Source organism: Rosa rugosa, chromosome 1, assembly GCF_958449725.1.
Source record: "Rosa rugosa chromosome 1, drRosRugo1.1, whole genome shotgun sequence".
Classification (NCBI taxonomy): Eukaryota; Viridiplantae; Streptophyta; class Magnoliopsida; order Rosales; family Rosaceae; genus Rosa; species Rosa rugosa.
In genome coordinates, this window is record NC_084820.1 from 49552450 (window position 1) to 49566858 (window position 14409).

Here is a 14409-nt window from a genome sequence, read left to right on the forward strand (position 1 = left end):
AAATCAATCTTCAGGGTCCCAATGGCCTTAACTGCTACTCTCGAGCCATTCCCCACACAGACTTGGACCTCACTATTCTTTGGTGTCCTCCTGTTTGTTAAACCCTGCAAGGAATTTGTAATGTGTATAGGTGAGCCTGAGTCTAACCAGTAAGAGTGAGATGCTATATTAACAAAATTAACTTCTAGAGAAAAGACAGAATTTGGAAAAGACTCACCCTTCTTTATCATCCAAGCCTTGAAACCACTGCAGTCTCTCTTCATGTGCCCTATTTTCTTGCAAAAATAGCACTTAAACTTAAAAGGTCTCTCAGCTTTGTGTTCTGCAGGTTTGCCAGGTACTTTAGTGGTGGTAGTCTTCTTGGCCTTAAGTTTGTTCTGTTTCTTCCACTTAGGCTTCTCAACTAGATTGACTGCAGTAGTTGGTCTGCCTTCCTTCCTGATTCTCTCTTCCTCTACTACACAGATAGAAATTAACTTGTTTAAGTCCCAGTTAGACTCTTGGGCATGGTAGGAGGTTCTCAGGTTACTGTAGGTGTTAGGCAATGACTGAAGTGCCACATGAACTACCTGAGAGTCTTTAACTCCCATGTCTAAATCCCTCAGCCTCGAGTTGAGGTCAATCAGCTCCATAATGTGCTCCCTCACACTTCCTTTTCCTGAAAACTCCAGCTCATTAAATCTTTTGGATAGCCTAGCAGCCTCAGCTTTGTCACTCTCCTGATATTTATCTCCTATGGCTTCTAGGAAATCCATGGCAAGCTCTGGCTCAATGATCGAGCCCCTAACAGTGTCAGACATAGAGGTTCTTATCACATTTTTGGCTTTCCTGTTGGAGCTATACCACTCCTTATAGTATTTTCTATCTTCTTCTGTGCTCTCAGTGTCTAGCTCTAATGGTTGTTCCTCAATCAAGCAAAGATCCATGTTTTGATGCATAGACAGATAAAATTCAACTTGGTTTCTCCACTTCTTATAATTCCATCCATTAAGCAACTGAATTTGGCCTATAGTGACCACATTTAGACCTAAAAACACAGAAAAATAAAGAAAATAAGATTTCTGCAGTAAAACTTTTATCTGTGTGTTAATCTTTAAAACGAAATCATGTATTTGAATAACACAACCAAAATAAAGCAAAAGACATAAAATTCAAAAACAGTCATGAGCTTTAATTTATGCAGATACATGATTAGTTTTTATAAAACCCCATAACTGAATTAATATCAAGTAACACCTTTGTGGCATAAAACTCAATATTCTAAAGTTCTAAATCACCATACTGCATTTTACAAAAATTAGTCATTCCTTGAATCAATCAAGATCTTTGGACAAGAAAAGCTTCAAGGTATCTAAATAGATAGTTGTGATTACATATGATGCTGTTCTGCATTTAAAATTACACAGTGAACAACTTCTTTGGAAGACAAAATATAAGTGCAATTTTAAATGCAGCAACACAAGTTTCAGTTTTGTTAATACTCAAATTTTGTAAAACGACAGTGAAGATTTGCTTTGTGCAAAATAATCAATATAATTTTCCAAGAATCACAAAACTAGAATTAATAACCATATGTTCAGTTTCTGTATGAACTTATTAATTTATGCTATGATAATAACAATACTGCAGTTTTTAATATTGGGAGATATATTTCTAGTTGTTAGCTAAAAACCATAGCATACTTAAAACAAACAATACTCAATCAAAATCATCAAATCATACCATCACAGTAAGCATATCATTCTCAATTCCACACTTTTCATCACACGATCACAGTGAGACATTTAACCATATATGCAGAATTTCTTCAATATGCATGATCAATCATTCCAAATATGATTATGACAACCCTTTCCATATGCTAAACAGTAATCCATATGACAACCCTTTCCATATGCAGAAATTTAAATACAAGTTCTGGGATTTCCAATGAACATACCTTGGCCTCTGCTACAGCGCTGCAACAATTATTTTATAGCGGAAGCAAAAAGAAAACAAGCAACAATTTCAACCCTTCCATATGATCCAATCAATTCTAAAGAGGGGTCTTGAATCCCATAACTGATAATTCATCTCAGTAAGCCCTATCTTAACCCGATCCCTAAAGCAAAAGTGACCGTTATGTTCTAACGGTAATATTCTTTTAAATATGTAAATTCTGGACTCGGGTTTTGGGCCTGTTTAATGAGTTGGATTAGTACTAAAACCGGGTTAAAACCACTTAAGACCTGCTTTAGTCTAAATAGAAAATATATTTTATTTTCCAGAAAATAATTTTTCATAGTATGGTTTTCTGAATCAAAACAAAACGCATGATATGTGTTTTATAAAATTCCTAAGCTCTGATACCAATTGTTAAATCTATATGATGCAACAAGGAACACATCAACCACAAGACCATATCATAACACACATACACAACATGAATTAAACCAGCTGCACTACATCCACACATAAACTGCAGAATAGCTTTCCTAGTGGAACTAGGACTCCACCTGCATCATTGGCGCTCTGGATCCCAAAAGCTTCAGAATGGGGCTGAACAAAATGCTTGACAACGGTGATGAATACAGGGACTTTGCTCCCTATTTATATTGGCCAATAAACCCGAGCTAGACTCATCCCATAAGGAGTCCAATACTTGCTTCATGTTTATCTTGATAGGAGACTTAGAATCTATCACAAATACTTAATGTAATTCAGGTTGATTACAAATGAGTTCCCTACTTCTACTAGGAGATATACACCCACGTAGATAACTGGAATTAGAGTTATATTCATGTACTTCTTGTTATTTACATAGGATTAAATCAACTGGTTTTATCTCAAGGTGACTTAGATAATGTTAAGTCCACATACTCTAACATGGACTGCCCTGCCTGCATGCTCTCACATTATACATGTTTATTCATATAACTATTTACAAAGACTAATTGCACAATATGTCTTTATTCTGACTTGGTGCATAGAGAGAGCAGCTTGTAAATGTAACATTAACTAGGAGAGGCGACGAGACGACCAATCACTTATGTTATTCTAGAGGGTGGATCTTCAAGGTTGCTCCATGTCCTAACTTCCATTTTCTTGGTTCTCTTTAGTTGTTTCACAACATCAAGCCTCTCAGAAGAATACGGAGAAGGGATCTAGATACCATAAACGAAAGAATGATTAGCCAAAACAGACAAACCAATAAGCACAAGGTGAAAGGCAGTTATCAATTACCAAAAGGATTAAGAGGGGTATAAAATAGGAAAGGTATTTCAAATTACCAAGCCTGGTGTGTACTTGTTGATTGCAGCAAAAATGGCAGCATGGCCTACAGCAGATACCTTGTAACAAATACGAAGAAATTTAATTCTGGTATAAATGGCTTTGTAGTTGCTTATATAAACTTTGATTCTTGTGTACATTCATAATCACAGCTAAAAGCATAATTGAATACTTCATAAAGAAGAGCATGAGCTACCTCTAATTACAACTGCGGTAAAGAAACAGATAGAGAGACAAGATAAACAGAACAAAGAACTTTGGAATCTCTCAAGGGAATAGTTATCTAGGTTAAGCAGTTCCAATATCATTTGGTTTCTAGCAGCTTACATGATTAAGTAAGAGGGAGGAGCCATCAAATACAAGGGAAATAAGAAATCAACTTTACAACCTGAGACTCTACACTAGATAACTTTTTTTTTTTTTTTTTCCTACACAGAATATGGTGAATTAATATAGTGGCAATAGTATTAAGAATTCGCATTTCTTCGGCTTTTCTTCTCTCCTCGTAAAGCTAAATCATGGCTAAAAGTCATGGATCAACTAACGAAAACACATGGAAATGTTATGAAACACAAAATGTCAAAAAGGCACTTACAGGAAGTAGCATTAGAATTGTAACTGGAACAAGTGAAGTAATGTCATTTAGTGTCCTTTGTAACTTATTTCTTTCCCTCCTTGAAACCTTGTGGCCACGCAATTGTTTCAGGAGCAGCTCCAAAGCACTCATGAGGTCTATGAAAAGCAAGTGAGTACCCATCCATGCATCCTTGAAAGCAATTCAATATGCAATATTAGCATCTGATATAGAATAGATAGTTTTCACATACACACACATATACATCCTTTTCAGAAGCAGGGGATTAATGGTCTTACAGAGCCTGTAGATACCAAGTGATCGCTGTACTTTTTAATCAATATTCGATGGAGATGTCTTTGTTTTCTGGCACTGCCCTCCTCCATAGACGTTATGCTTTCCATCCCAAGCAAGCGTGGAGCCTTCCATTAAAGGAAATACCAAGAGAGATGCCAACAAATACATGCAGAACGTCAGATTATAACACCCAATGACACATACACAGGTAGAGAGTCAAGCAAATTATTTATCTTCTGGACTAATGAAATATCCTCTGGTGACATTACGGTTATAAGTGAATTACTCCTATAATTGATCTTACATTTCAGTTGATTATTTAATGGAATAACAGCAAGTATTATACACCCAAAAGCAATACCGTTCTCAGTTGAAGACTGTGTTTAGACCTATGCTTTTCACTATCTCCGGCGGTTTTTAAGTGACTTGGCTCCCATTGTGCATCATGTGCGTCCATTGTTAAAGATACCTTCGTGGGGATTGTTGATACCTTGGTTGCAACACAACCACAGTCTGCAATCATTGACCAATCACTGCTTTAAAAAATCAAACCAAACACATTAATCTCCTTGCTCCATGGTAGTGCTGATCTGGTAGCAGAGAATCTGAACGAAAAACTCCAGAAAGAAAAGGTACCTTGATTTATCATAAGCAGACCAGTAGTCTTCCAAACAAATAGTAAGCAAGCTCTGACTGAAAAAATGAAAGGACACCGCATCTTAAAAACTGATCGGCCCACTTTCATAAATAGAAAAATTTTGCAGAACAAAACCTCAACAATGAAAGATGGGAGCGATATACCTCTGGAGCAAAAATTCTAGCAAATCACTATCCAGGGACAGTTGAGTTGAACGATAAAAGTGAGCAAATCCAGAGTAGACATCATAGCATACAGTAAATACAGCAGAGAGAGCAATCTCTTTTTCCGCCTGAATCGTATGCAATTTGCTTTTTCGTCTCTCTTGAATACTTTTTGGAGGACATGCAGCGTAAAAATCAAGCCATCCAATTTCATCAGTTACTACCTGTATAGGGAATTTGCAGATCAAAATGAGGATTTGCAATTTGCAGTGGTGACAAAGAACATATTAGAAACAGACCTCCATGAACTGTTGATACACTGCTATGGAAGCAAACTCTGGGTAAATGAAAATGCTACCACACTCCAAGTAGCTGCAGGAAAACCATCATACTCTTAGTAGTTTTGGATACCCAATTTAAGTGTGAAATAGCTTATTACCTAAGGAAGTCCTTAAGTAGATCATCAATATCGTTTATGCCCATTGTTGACAAGAATAATCTAGTCTTTCTTCCAAGATATGCAAACAGTCCCAAAGTAGCCAAAGTATCTGCTTGAACCTGTGGATACTAAATAATTAAGCACATAAACTGATTGCATGGGACATTATCTGGAGATTCCAGCCATATAAACTGAACAGGCCATTTTAACAATTGAAAAAGTCTTTGAGACCCAGGAATCTGAGAAAGATGATTTCATGAATCATAAAATTAACCTTGTCCCGAAAATTCTGCTTGCCTGGAATCACACTTTCTTTGTGAAATGCTGATGAAAGTTTTTCATAAGCCAACCCAATCCAAAATTCAACCTCTTCCCCTTTGTTGCTTAGCAGAACCTTTCTACCAAAATGGGACAGAAAATCCAATTCAAATCCTGCCTCAATGGCCAAGTGATGTAATCTTTCCACTGATACAAGACTGTGTGAGAGATCCATGAGCTCTACCATTACATCCTCAATAGAAAATGCAAAAAATGGACACTTTACACGCCCAGGACCCAATTTAGCCACTGCAGCACAGCAGCTGATAGCCACAACTATCCCTGCTACACCACTGAAAACTCATTTGTTTAGGCTACAAAAAAACAAGTTAATGTCAAATAGAAGCAAAAATGATTTGAGCAAACCTTCCTGCATACTCCATAGACCACTTCCTTAACAAAGGAATGAAAAATCCTGCAATCCGTGGGAACTCCACCACTCTAAACCATTCTACTAATTCTGAGTGCCTCATGTTCAATTGACTCTCAATGTGCTCTCCAACTGAATTGATCTTTGTGGTTAAGCTGAAATAGATGGAGAGTAAACAACGAAAGAAAATGATTTATGAACAAAAAGTACATCAATTAAGGCATTATAACTACAACACAATATACTTACATATCGCAAACTGGAGAAGAGTCACAGTAATGACGTTCACTAGAAAGCAAAGTTTCTACTTCAATTGCTGTTTTCAACAACGCATAAAGTGCCACCTGTGCAGCCATTGTACTTGATTTCAGTATTTTATTCATAGTGATAACATGCATGTCAAGGCCTTCAACTCGACTTAAGAAAGTTCACAATAGACGCTAGTCAGAGAAAGTAAAGAAGATAGGCAGAACCATGCAAAATCTATAATCGGCAAACATGTGATGCTAATAGCATTAACAAGATGAGCAGCCTCAGAATATTTTTGGCACATACTTTGAGAAGGAAAAGAAAATATATGCTTATACCTGATAAGAAATCCGTTTATGCCATGCATGTATATCCTTCCCAGACCATGACATTGCAACCCCAGGACTACTTCCTGTCAATTCTAGCGACTCAATTGCAAGGGAGAAGCTCCTAGCAGATTCATGCAGCACCCACACAAGGCAATTGACCCGATTAAATTCAATTTCATGGTCATGGATTTTAGCCACCGCAGCACCATTCTCACTACTTGCTTCACCAGAATAAGCTTTACAAACTGTAGATGATACTGTTCTAGATGAAGACCACCTTGACGAAGGGTAACATCTAGACAATAAGGTACACAAGAGACTTTTCTTTGGAAAGCCATAAGTTCCTTGTTCCTTTGTACTGCACCTTGTAGGTTGATGCAAATTGGTTATAGTTTGTCTGTTTTCTGGTCTAACAGATCTTCTGTCCCAAAAAGAGAGAGTGCTATCAAATTTATCAAGGAGTTTCACAATAAGCTAAATGCGACTACATAGTTAATGCCATTGGGTCTTCTTCTCAGGTTTCTCTTTGGTTTGCAATGGAAATAACTGAAATTAAAAAAGAAAAATATGAACCTGCACTATACATGATCTTGTTTCCAGTAAATAGTCAACCAGCAAAGCCAAATTACTATACAACTTTCTTACCCATGCCAATCCCAAACTGTATTGACAACACTTACAAAACAAAACTCGTAAACCATTTTCATACAAAATCTACGTAATTTGTTCAACTATATGAAACATCCAATCAGACCCAGATAACAGTATTTCAAAAGCAATGAACCCGTAAGGCCATAACAGAATTTTATAAGCAATGAACCAGGTAAGATAAAGCATGAAACTAACATTCTCATAGAAAAGCTCAAGATATATGCTGAGCATCTTTGAAAAGAAAAAGAGAGAGAGATCTTACGAGTGGTAAGAGAGATAAGGTTTGAGCGGAGAGAAATGGGAAGCCATGGAGAACCGAAAAGGAGAAAAGGGAAGGTACAATGAACCATGTAAGTTATAAAAGGACAGGCTTTCATCGTAGTCATCGAGGCAAAGAGTGAGAGTGCGCAACTAGAAACCAATATTAAAAAATAAAACGTTTCCAGATCAGTGTTATTATATATTTTGTATCTTAGAGTTCATCTCCCGCCAGCTGCTTTGTTCTTGCAGTTTTTGGACAGTTGTTAATTCGGGTTCCAAGACAAAGTTGAAGGAAACTATGCTGAGACGGATTTCAGACAGTTCAGCTGAATATGATCATTTTTATTACAGTACCTGTCCCGGTTGGTGCCATTCCCTTCATTCCTGAACCAAACTCTTTCCGGGAGAAAGACTTCTGTTGCCAATTGCAGACGCAGGTTCTGCAAAGCTCGAAAGGTTGTTTCTTACGATCCTCCTGATATGAAAAAACTTTGAGGCCAAGGGTAAAAGGAACATCATAATAGTGGCTAGCTCCATCTGAAATTTGCACTTGAATCAAAATTTAACAATCTGAACATTGTTAGGTTCTGAATATCGGTCTGCATACAAATGAGTAGCCTCTCTAATACAAACAGAAAGAAAAATGATCTTTGGATTCCTTTACAAGTCAATGATAGGAGGTAAAAGTTTCCGATTCAGAGTTCGGTCATTTTGGGGTGGGGAAATCCCCAACAAAATTGAAGAATTAGTCCTAGAAGTAAACTCTCCCACAAACTGTCCCACGTCCCTAATACTTTGGCCTTCCAACTACTAATACGACTAGTTACCGATCCTCTCAGTAATCTTCTCTTCAGAAGCTTCTTTACCATTTTCCTTTACAAATCCAAGTTCTGACATGTCTTGCTTTGCCATCAAGTTCCTGCAAGGTGCATATGAAAGATCACGATATGTGATCATCACAAACCTGTTAGTCCGACTGAAAAAAATAAAAATAATAAAATAAAAATAAAAAATATCGAGAAATTCAGGTCTGATTCTATCACACAAATCAAAGAAATGTTGCGAGTAAAATGCTTTCCTATGTTTGTGTTTTCTAATTCAAAACCTTTAACACCCCAAATAGTTAAAGATGTTGGATTCAAATTTATGGTTTCTGTTGAAAATAATTCCTGTGTTCTAAAGAATTGAAGCACAAAAGATATCCAAATCAAGAACTAAGCCTAGAGACTCCTCAGAAGTTTATAACAGATTATCCTAGAAGCTCATCTTGCGTATATTATAGAATGGTCCAATAAATGCTGGAAATGTACTATGAATGGTGCTGAGAAAGTTTGCAAACAATAGCTATGTCAGTTGTAATTCTCTATGAATAAGTATGGCCTGTGTCATGTAAGTACTAGCTTAAAAACCAAAGTACGACTACAAAAGTAACAAGCTCAAACCTACGTTACTCCGCCTGTGTTATGATATTAGAAGTGTTCTATTCGTTCTATTCCAACTCCATCTCTTCTATCTCAATCTATTGTCCTGCACATCCATAAACATACTCCTCTCACCCATTTCACATTCTAACAGTGGTAATGTCTAACAGTTTCTCAAATACAAATGCTTCTGTTGTTCAAGATGAATTTTAAATTTCATTTTCAATGTTGTTGATTTGCATTCATACACAAACCTATAACAGCAGTGTGCCACAAAGGTAAAACCACCAGAAGCAAGAGAGGTCCGAGTGGAGACAGTGATCATTGAGTTTTAAGAAAGCAAATACAATATCTAACAGAGAACACAAGCATTGAAATTAGTCAAAGGAAGTTACTACTTAGACTATTTTTTCCCAACAGCATCTTGGTGAAACTTCACCTGTATAACGTTATGAGCCCCTTTTCAAAGCCATACAGTTGCAGTTAAGGTTATTAATTTTAGAAGAATATATTGACGTCACAATGTTGACAAACTCCAAAAAAAGTACACCCACAGAACATTTAGCAGAAACAAGAGCATAATGTGTATTACAGAAACCAACAAACTCACTTTTCCATGCGGCACTCCAGGTACAATTTTGAGAATTGTCTGCACTTTTCAGATTGGTGGCCCGAAGTTTTCAGACAATTGAGGTATTCCCTTTTCGCCTGAAACAAAGCCAACACACTGAGCATTTAATAAAACAACCCCAGTAAGGAATTTTACAGCAAACAAGCATGGCGAACCCAGTGTAGCATATACAACTTTTGAGGAACTTGAAGAAAACAAAGTTTTAATAACAGGGGCATTCGTTGATTAATGGAATAAAGCATTACCTGGTCACACAAATGCATATGATCCAAAGGGAAGACACCTTTCTCAGGAGGAACTGGACTGACTCCCCTATTACCGCCAAAGGCACCACCTACAAGAAACAACAACATTCTTCAGAAAACTGAGACACACATACATCTGTCTATTTCATGGTTGTGTCTGACAGCCGAGTTTTCATCCCTCTTTGCATAAAATAACTGGAGTTTCTTTCATTATCATTCGTTCAGTTCAAGTAAGCAAAGATATCAAATTGGTGATGGAAATTAATAGTTGAAGCTCAACTTAAGCAATCAATCAAGATGATATCTTTGCACCAAAATTGAGTAGCCAATATATATCCTAGAGGACCCTTCACGGAAAGATTATCATCACATAAAACGCAAAGGGAAGTCATTAAACAATTTCGGTCGCTGGAATGATCAGAGAGAAAGTACCTGCGCTCATTGTAGAAAGGTATGGGTGACGAACTGGAGTGTTTCAATACACAATCGAAGATGGGTTTTTCATAGCCAATTCACCGCTCTCTCTCTCTCTCTTTCTCTATTGTATGTAAGAGAGAGGCTCCAGTCTGAAAATATATATTCGGATTCGGGGACCTTCTTTTTTCTGTTTCTTTTGCTTTTTGGGGCTTTGGTTTTTTGAGATATTCTATGTTTGTCTGTGTTTTTTTTTTTTTTTTTTTTTTGGTCTGAACTTCCCGTCTCTCTTTCACACTATTTTTGCCAAATATTTCTCTTTTTCCTCCAACCCACCTTGGGCACCTCCGTCGCCACCTCAACACTGCAGGTGTGAGGCTTATAGACATAGCTCTCTGACTCTGAGGATACTATCTCCTTCCACCCTTCTAATTCTTCATTGAGTGCTTTGGGAATGGCAGACACAATACAAATTCTTAGAACAACTCAAGCATCTAAACATTCTATACACTTTCCCAAGTTCTTAGTGTTGGCGTGAGTCATACTTACCTTATTTATGTAGATATTCTGTAATATTCTGTGATCTGTAATTTTTTTTGAAAAATAGATAACTTCATTACTTATCCATGGCCAGAAGGCACGTACATCATACGCTGTCTCACACCAAAAGTAGTTGTTGGCACAAGCCGCCAAACATATGACAGGTGACCCTCATTAACAAGCAAAATACGCACATTTCATAATGCCTAGCCAAATGAAACAAACTCCAAAACTATCTAAGTTCTTGCCATAGCAACCCTAGCCGCCTAGAGACCTTAATTGGTGTACGACTAGAGAAGCTAACCTACATAGCACCAGACTCTACCTCAAATGCTAGACACAAAGAGGAAAAACAGGAAACTTATAGAAAACTAGAAGTAGGCCGAAGCCACTAAGACCACTTGAAAGACTAGACAAGAAAACTAACACCGGATGACCCGTCCACTTGAACAACAGATCTGGCCCAAGGACATAGCCCAAATGCCAAGACCTAGCCACCAGGCCCAGCCCTAAAGCATTGGTGACGAGCAGAACACCGCACCACGACCAAAGAACGACATCGCCGCCGCCACTGACAACCACATAGTCGCTGCCACCATCGACATCCACGAATTCGCCATCGTCGTAGCACACTGGGTAAACACCCCACCAACACACCAAGGCCAGCGCCTCAACCGAAACCAAACGACGAGATCGCCACCAGAACGGACCTGTAAATCCATCCTCCCGCCGCCCGCCGCCTTATCTAGCCTCGCAACCGCCCCATTTGCATTTGAGCCTCATCCTCTTCCAAATCTGAAGGTCGCAGCAGATTGCACCCAGCCACTAGATTCCCCGTCAGCCATCAGTAGCCGCCAAACGCTTCCGATCTCATCACCAGTCCGTAGCCAAATCGGGATCTATCCGGGCACCAACTTGCTTCCGATCTCATTCACTCTTGCAGCCTCGCCGCACATCTAGAAGCATCTCAGAAAACGAATCCCGTCCGACCACGCACAACGCACACTGGCAAAGGCCGAGGCCCGCCTAGCATGGCAGCGTAGTCGGACGAGCTTGAAGGGAGTAGGGCGCGGAGGCGCGTACTAGGGTTGAGAGAAAGAATAGCCTTTAGGGTTTTGTCGAAAGTGTAGATGTTATATTCTGTGATCTGTAATATTTGTAGTATTATTTGATTTACTACTTACCTTAGGAATAGTACTTGTCTTATTAAGCACAATTGTAATTTGTATATAATTCCTTCTTGTAAGGTGAATGAATATAGAATTATTCAGCCAAAATTGTCTCTTGTTTCTTGTTATATTTTGACTTGGTATCAGAGCGGAGATCCGATCCTAGACTCTGACTCATTGTTCTTTGATCCTTGACCCTTGTTCATTGTGCTTGGATTTGGTCCTTGTCCTTTGATCCTTTCATCACCGTTGCCTTCTTATACTTCCAAGAACTTTGTTGTTTTTTCTTCCGCTGCGTATTCACCATGGCTAAAGATCAAGATGTTTCGACCGTAATCAAGCAAGATGGAGATGGTGAGACGTCTCATGGTTCCAACCAAATTTCTGTCTCCATTAAAGATTTCAACTGGAAGTTATGGAGGTGTCAAGCTCAATGGCTCTAATTACCGAACCTGGAAGAAGATGATGGAGGCTCACCTCTGTGGAATCGATAAGGTGGGCTATGTTGATGGTTCAATTGCTGAACCACCAATTGCAGCCAACAATTATTCAAAATGGAAGACTGCAAATGGCTCGGTAACCTCTATTCTTTACAAATCCATGACTGAAGATGTTTCACAGATGATTATGGGATGTAATACAGCTGAAGAAATTTGGGAAAGCCTTAAGGAGATCTATTTTAATGGAACAGATTTTGCCGAGGTTTATGAGTTGAGCACTCAAGTCGCCCGTATGACACAAGATGGAAAACCAGTTGCCATGTATTTTGCAAAACTAAAGGGGATTTGGCAAGAAATTGATCAAATGCGTCCATGTCGCATGAAGTGCCCGGATGATGTCAAGATTTATAAGGAGGAGCAGGATCTCATAAGAGTTCATGTTTTTTTGGTTGGCCTAGATCCAATATTTGAGAATGCAAGGAGCGAATTACTTCGCCAGACTACCACACCAACCTTGCAGCAAGCCTTTGCTTATATTCGCAAAGATGAGACCCAGAGGGCTGGAACTAGAGCAGTTACTTCAGAAGTTGCAGGCCTTGCAAAACAATCAAAGCCATCCAATTCCTCAAGTAATCGGTCACTCTCAGGCAATTGGCCTCCTTCTTCTCTGCGTCCCTCTCCTCAAGGTCCTCCTCCCGGGTTCTCCTCAAATCTGACTTGTAACTACTGCAAGAATCCAGGCCACATCAAAGCAAATTGTTATAGGTTGGTTGGTTTTCCAGCAGGCTACTTTGATAGGCCTCGACCTCAGGACAACAAACCCAAGGGAAAGGCTGCTGTTCATCTTGTTCAAGACCAAGATTACTATGCGGTGACAGAACCAGATCACACCAACTTGGCTAGTAAGGATACCGCATCAGTAAGTCACAGTGGTAATGGTAAGATTGGAATTGCTTTAAAATTTTCTAGCTTTACTGGTGGTACTTGGATAATTGATTCTGGAGCATCTGACCATATGACCTATGATCGTAGTTTCTTCCTTTTTCTCAATCCACCCTCTATTTCCTCTGTTGTCAATGCCAATGGTGATTCTTTTCCTGTTTTAGGCATAGGGTCTGTTCGTCTCACTCCTTCTTTGACACTACATAATGTTCTTTATGTCCTTGATCTCTCTCATCATCTCATATCTGTGCCTCAGCTTAATACTCAATCTCGGTGTTCTGTAACAATTTTTCCTTTGTATGTGATTTTTCAGGACCTCCTAACCAGGGAAATAATCGGCAGGGGTTATCTGAGGGGTCGACTATTTCATCTCGATTGCATGTTCACCGGAATGAAGCCGGAGAAGGCAGTCCAAGAACTGGGGTTACTAATCAAGTTGAAGAATTATGGCTATGGCATCGGAGATTGGGACATCCCTCCTTTAGTGTCATGAAGAAATCTATGCCATTCTTGTTTCTGGGCATTGATGAGTCTAAGTTGCATTGTGAGTCATGTGTCTTAGCTAAAAGTCATCGTACTAGTTATCCTTTGAGTACTACTAGGAGTTCTTTTCCTTTTGAGCTTATTCATTCTGATGTATGGGGACCTTCCCGTGAGTCAACCTTGTCTGGCAAACATTGGTTTGTTTTGTTTATCGATGATTATACCCGTCTTACTTGGGTCTCTTTATTGAAACACAAATATGAAGTTTTCTCTGCTTTCCAAGAATTTTTTGCTCTTGTTCAAAATCAATTTGGAGCCAATATTAAAGTCTTTTGTTCTGATAGTGGGGGGAGTTTGTCAATTCTCAGTTTCACCAATTCTTTCATTCTCATGGGATTGTTCATCAAACTACTTGCCCTCAAACCCTTGAACAAAATGGGGTGTCAGAAAGAAAGAATCGTCATGTTCTTGACATAGCTCGGTCTCTTCTATTTAGTGCTCATATGCCTAAGTATCTTTGGGGAGATGCAATTCTCACTGCTTGCCATCTCATCAATAGGCTACC

At 38.7% G+C, this 14409-nt stretch overlaps 2 protein-coding genes across 7 annotated transcripts; both read right to left on the bottom strand.

The window, feature by feature from the left end:
- Positions 1-2677: 2677 nt before the first annotated feature.
- On the bottom strand, positions 2678-7956 carry LOC133725266 (uncharacterized). 6 transcript variants are annotated; one of them, XM_062152457.1, is made up of 15 exons: positions 7561-7956; positions 6657-7068; positions 6319-6413; positions 6066-6224; positions 5884-5992; positions 5656-5775; positions 5382-5509; positions 5242-5314; positions 4943-5166; positions 4778-4834; positions 4503-4677; positions 4144-4266; positions 3866-4036; positions 3270-3329; positions 2678-3143 (listed from the first exon to the last, which is right to left on the bottom strand). In XM_062152457.1, exons 1-15 carry the CDS (start codon positions 7605-7607, stop codon positions 3027-3029), a joined length of 2070 nt encoding a protein of 689 aa, XP_062008441.1. In that variant the 5' UTR covers positions 7608-7956; the 3' UTR covers positions 2678-3026. The 6 variants fall into 6 exon arrangements, with proteins under 6 accessions (XP_062008441.1, XP_062008440.1, XP_062008437.1 ...); XM_062152456.1 differs by having other exon boundaries at positions 5656-5992; positions 6657-7005; XM_062152453.1 differs by having other exon boundaries at positions 5656-5992; positions 6657-7065.
- Positions 7957-8091: 135 nt separating this feature from the next.
- On the bottom strand, positions 8092-10446 carry LOC133725267 (uncharacterized). The gene is made up of 4 exons (XM_062152458.1): positions 10289-10446; positions 9857-9945; positions 9591-9688; positions 8092-8478 (listed from the first exon to the last, which is right to left on the bottom strand). The coding sequence occupies exons 1-4, from the start codon at positions 10296-10298 to the stop codon at positions 8379-8381; spliced, it is 297 nt and encodes a 98-aa protein (XP_062008442.1). The 5' UTR covers positions 10299-10446; the 3' UTR covers positions 8092-8378.
- Positions 10447-14409: the final 3963 nt, after the last annotated feature.

Bases quoted from the DNA above. Each gene is read 5' to 3' on its own strand.
- LOC133725266 (XM_062152451.1), bottom strand. From the start codon at position 7,607: ATGGCTTCCCATTTCTCTCCGCTCAAACCTTATCTCTCTTACCACTC. The intron at 5,315-5,381 runs GTAATAAGCTAT...GTTTTCCTGCAG, and splicing joins CTACTTAAGGACTTCCTTAG to CTACTTGGAGTGTGGTAGCA. The intron at 3,330-3,865 runs GTAAGTGCCTTT...ATTTGTTACAAG, and splicing joins CAATTCTAATGCTACTTCCT to GTATCTGCTGTAGGCCATGC.
- LOC133725267 (XM_062152458.1), bottom strand. The intron at 9,689-9,856 runs GTAATGCTTTAT...GCTTTGTTTCAG, and splicing joins ATATGCATTTGTGTGACCAG to GCGAAAAGGGAATACCTCAA. The intron at 8,479-9,590 runs GTGAGTTTGTTG...TGCACCTTGCAG, and splicing joins CTGGAGTGCCGCATGGAAAA to GAACTTGATGGCAAAGCAAG.